We start from the raw sequence: 5379 nt of genomic DNA on the forward strand, positions 1-5379 counted from the left end.
GGGCAAGAAGACTTGAAGCAAGGCTTCGGGCAACTAGATTGGGCGACCAATCTAAACAACCAACTTAAAAGACCAACTTAAATGACATCGTGGGCAACAACTAGTAAAGGCGAGTAGCTTTACCACTCAGTAGGCTGGCGAGAGGAGTCTTTCATCTTGGTCATGAACCTTACATTTTGGTCATTGGGTGAAGAAACCAGTTATATTCAGTACACATGGCATCTACCCAGTGGGACCCTTCCGAGTTCCGCAATCAATCTGTTGACCACCAAATCCTCCCGAACTCCGTAAATCAAGATGCTTATTACTGAATCTTTAATTTTAGATAATTTTGTTATTCTTGGAATAATTTCTTTTATGCTAACATTTATATTTATAAACTATTTTTCAGATCTTTAGGTTAGATTGTAGCCGCATTTATCTTTTTTTTTTTTTTTTTTTTTTTTTTTTTTTTTTTTTTTTTTTTTTTCAGATTTGAACTTTGACATCTATTTAATCCTGTCTTGTGGGATGAATAGACAAGGGGAGTATGAGTTTGAGAGTAAAATAATCCATATTTTATTCATTAAGTTTCTTTCAAGGAGGTAGATCTGGAGGGCAGAGGCGAGAGCCGCATGCTTCATCAACTGACTCCAACGAAGAATACTAGTTTTATTCTTTTTGTTTTCAATTTCATTATGAACTAATTATATTTTCTAGAGTTTTGATGTAGTCTAACATTGAACGCACAATTTATATTCTAAGTTATTTTATTTTTAATATTTCTAAGATTGAATGTTTATTCCTTGTTCTTAATGCATGCAATTTTCTAACTAATTATTGTTCGATCTATTGAATCGTAATGAGACCGAGAGGTGATTTGTGATTAAAGCTCTAGGGTTAAGCACCATTAGTTGAGCGAAAGTAGAGATACTTTACCGCGATTAGTGTGATTTTTAAAAAAATCTGAACAACTTAATGAGTCTCTATTAGTTAAATTCATATAGAGATATGGAGTTATTAGTTGGAGATATTTTTGGTATTATTAGAGAAAATATTAAATAGTTAAGGGATTTTTTATCATCAACCTGGGATAATTGAAATTCTATAATAAGGAATAATAAATTGTGTGGGATTTACTAGGTGAAATTAAACGCTCTAGATCTATTTTTATTATATTTAAAATCTTGATTTTAATGCTCTTTTCCTTCGTTTAACTTAGATAATCTATTCTTTAAATTTTGGTTTTCCAAATAGTAATTAATTTAGTAAATTTCAGTACTCAATATCATAATTAATCTCTGTGGGTTTGACATCCGTTTTATTTGAAAACACTTTACTACTTGTTACGATTCTGTGCACTTCCAGATATATTTTCAGCACAACAGAGAGCGACCTCGAGCTCCTCTGTGATGAGGCTTCTAAGCTCCATAGTGAACTACTCCACACCAAGTCCACCAATACGCCCAATAGCTTTGCGCTACAATTGGAGTCCGAGCGTGATTTTGCTCATGCCTAGTTGTCCCGTGTGAGTGCTGAGTTAACCTCCTCTCAATAGAGTTGGCTGGCACCGAGCAAGGATGCTCGGAGCTCACCCAGGCATTGGCTTCTTCTGAGGAAACCCGTTGGCAGCTTATCCTTGAGCTATCAGGAGTGAAGACATCATATGAGGTAGCTCGCAAGCAGTTTGCCCTCAATCTGTCAGAGATAAAGGGATCCTACGAGGAGTTGTGAAATAGGCACACTGCAAACAAGAAGGACAGGGAACAAGTGGACGCCAATGGGGATAAAATGAACAACTCTTTGTTACACCTGGATACAAAAGTGAAGGAGAAGGGGAAACAACTATTAGAGGAATGAATTGGTTAGTTTGTCTCCACAATTGGCAGCGGCTAGGGCCATTAGGGATCGAGCCTTTGGGTATGGATGTGGTGTTGGCGTGGCCTGATTAAGATCTCACCTGCTGGTGCACCCTTGGACTGAGTTATGGTGGCTGGACCTCGAAACCTTCAACCTAATAAGGTTTCATGCCAGTTTATGGATGCCTTGGGGCACAATGCTATACCCGATGCTTTCTTATCCATGGCTTCATGATTGAAGCCTTGGGCGACTCCACCTTCTTGAAGAACTTTGTTATATTTTGACTCTATTTTTCCTTCGAGGTATTCAGACAATGTATTCGTCTATGTGATAGATAACCATTCATTAGTGCTTTCATTGTGCTTTCCTTTTGATGCTTTGGCTCTTGGTTTAGCTTTCCTTTACGTTGTTGATATATGGTTGATGGTACTCCATTGTGAGTCTTTGGACTTGGCTTTGGTGGGTTAAGGGGGTCGTGGGGTCTTTTGACCTCCACGTCCATTCACTCCACTATGAGTCTTTGGACTTGACTTTGGTGGGTTAACGTGAGTCGTGGGGTCTTTTGACCTCCACTCCCATTCACTCTACCGCGAGTCTTTCGAGTCGACTTTGGTGGGCTAAAGGGGTCATGGGGTCTTTTGACCTCATCACCCATTTACTCCATCTCGAGTCTTTGGAATCGACTTTGGTGGGTTAAGGGGGTTGTGGGGTCTTTTAATCTCCACGCTCATTCACTCCACCGCGAGTCTTTGGACTCGACTATGGTGGTTTATGAGGGTCATGGGGTCTTTTGACCTCCACGCCCATTCACTCCATAGCGAGTCTTTGGACTTGACTTTGGTGGGTTAAGGGGAGTCGTGGGGTCTTTTGATCTTCACGCCCATTCACTTTCACTCTCATTGCGAGTTTTTCGACTCGACTTTGGTGATAGGTCTGAAGTAGGAGCGTGATATTGGGATGATAAACATATGTTGAGCAACTGTTGGGCGTTCTAGGGGTGTTGTAACTCATTTCCTTGGTTGTCTTTCAGGTGGTACAACCCTGGTCTGTGATTGGCTATTACCATGTATGATCCTTCCTATTGTGGGTTGAGCTATCCTTTGTCTTGTATTGTCACCCCTACTTCTTTGAGTACCAGATCGCCTACTCTAAAGGTCCTGGGCATGACCCGCTTATTGAAGTAGCGCTTCGTCTTTCCTTTGTTGAGGATGTTTTGAACCTCATCCCTTTTCTCCTCCAAGAGGTCAAGTTGCTCCTTTAGTGCCGTACCGTTTTCAGATTGGCTGAAGTGGCAAGTGCGATGCGTAGGCAAGCCAACTTCAACTGGGGTGACTACTTCACTCCCAAAAGCCAAGGTGAATGGTGGCGTTTCACCTATTGGGGTCTTAACAGTTGTTTTGTAGGCCCACAACACCCCAGTGAGTTCTTCCACCCATTCTCCCTTCTTGTATGTGAGTCTCATTTTTAGAATCCCAAGCAGGGATTTGTTCGTCGCCTCTGCTTGCCCTTTCGCTTGGGGGTGCCCCTGTGAGGAATACTTGGCTTGAATTCTCAATTCTTTGCACCATTCTCTATAATGTTTTGAATCAAATTGCTTCCTATTGTCGAAGATTATGCTTTGAGGGATTCCAAAATGACAGATAATGTTCTTCCACAGGAATTTACCGATACTTTCTACTGCCACGATTGCTAGGGCTTCTGCCTCTGCCTACTTTGTAAAATAATCTATGGCCGTGACTATATATTTCACTCCTCCCTTCCCGAGTGGGAAGGGACCCACTAGATCAACTTCCCATTGCGTGAACTGCCAAGGGACAGTGATAGAAATAAGCTTCTCGGGTGGACAACGTGATATAGGGGCATAGATCCGGCATTTGGTGCACTTATTTACAAACTCCTTGGCATCCCTGAGGGCGTTGAGCCAATAGTATCTCACCTTAACAACCCTTTTTGCCAAAGCCTTTTCGCTAGAGTGGTTGATGCAGACACCTTCATGGATTTCTGCGAAGACGTACTGGGCTTCCTCAGGCGAGAAGCATCTCAATATAGGGGTGGCAAATCCTTTCTTGTACAGGATCCCCTCAATCCTTATTAACCGTGCCGCCCTCCTCTTTATCTTTTTTGCTTTTTCTTTCTCCTTCGGGAATTTTTTGGTGTCTATGTACTTTACTATCTCCTTGGCCCACTTTGACTCTATGGTTCCCATTTGGTTTACTTGCAGCCCTATTGCTGGGATTACCATCAGTCTCCTCTGTACCTCCCAAGGTAAATCTATCTCATCCGTCCCTGAGGCAGCTTTAGCTAACCTGTTCGCTACTGAGTTGTCCTCCCTTGGTATCTGCTCAATATTAAAATAGCAAAATTTGTTGCAGCTCTCCAATACCGGGCGTAGATACCTTTTCAATTTCTCTCATTTCATGGCGTAAGCTCCTGTTACTTGGTTAACTAGGGAATCTACCTTCACTTCAATTTCGGTGTCCCCCAAAGCTCTCACGACTGAATGGCTCGCTATAAGGGCCTCATATTTAGCTTCATTATTGGTGGTTTTGAATGTAAGTGTTGCTATGTAGTAGTCCTCTTGTCCTTCCTCACTGATTATATAAATCCATATTCCTCCTCCAGCTCGACAGGCAGATCCATCAAAGAAGACTAGCCAAGGTATCCCATGGGGGGGCAGCTTCTGCTTCTGCCAAGAACCCTGTGAATTTGGCAACAAAGTCTGCCAAAGCTTGCCCCTTTACTACGCTCCTAGGCACATAGTTGATGTCGAATTCGTTGAGCTCAACAGACCAAGCGACCAATCTTTGCAAACTGTCTGGCTTCTGCAGTATCTTCCCAATGGGGTATTCTGTTAATACCTTCCAAACCATGCGAACACCAACGTGTCCATTCGTGGATATCTGGCTTAGGCGGCCCTTAATGCACGACTTATGTAGAATATCGAGGCTTGTATTGCCCCCTCTTCTTTAACCAGGATTGCGGAGACGGCATGAGGGTATACTGCCAAGTAAACATACAAGATGTCTACCTGATTGGGCTACTTCAACAGGGGTGGGTGAGACAAGTATTGCTTCAGCTCTTGGAAAGCCTGATCACATTCTTCATTCCATGGATGTACCTTCCGCAGAACCCTAAAGAAGGGGAGGCACTTGTCCGTAGAACTAGAAACAAACATATTCAAGCTGCCACTCTACCTACCAGCTTTTAGGTCTCGTTGATGTTTTGTGGTGGCTTCATGTTCAATATGGCACTGATCTTCTCAGCGTTTACCTTGATGCCTCTTTTAGAAATAATAAAGCCCAAGAATCTCCCCAAGTCCACCCCGAAAGCACATTTTTTCGGGTTAAATTTCATCTTATACTTGTGGAGTACTGCAAAAGATTCTTTCAGATTTACTAGGTGTTGGGCGGGTTCCTTGATTTTCACCAGCAAGTTGTCGACATACACTTCCATAGTCCTCCCAATTTGCTCTTTAAACATCCGGTTGACAAGCCTTTGGTAAGTCGCCCCATCATTCTTCAATTTGAAAGGCATTACTCG

At 42.4% G+C, this 5379-nt stretch overlaps 1 protein-coding gene across 1 annotated transcript; it reads right to left on the bottom strand.

Moving 5' to 3' along the window:
- Window positions 1-2932: 2932 nt before the first annotated feature.
- Window positions 2933-4709, bottom strand: LOC121255183. The gene is made up of 4 exons (XM_041155459.1): window positions 4584-4709; window positions 4298-4537; window positions 3620-4177; window positions 2933-3547 (listed from the first exon to the last, which is right to left on the bottom strand). The coding sequence occupies exons 1-4, from the start codon at window positions 4707-4709 to the stop codon at window positions 2933-2935; spliced, it is 1539 nt and encodes a 512-aa protein (XP_041011393.1).
- Window positions 4710-5379: the final 670 nt, after the last annotated feature.

The sequence above is a fragment of the Juglans microcarpa x Juglans regia genome, chromosome 3D (genome assembly GCF_004785595.1).
Source record: "Juglans microcarpa x Juglans regia isolate MS1-56 chromosome 3D, Jm3101_v1.0, whole genome shotgun sequence".
NCBI classification, from domain to species: Eukaryota; Viridiplantae; Streptophyta; class Magnoliopsida; order Fagales; family Juglandaceae; genus Juglans; species Juglans microcarpa x Juglans regia.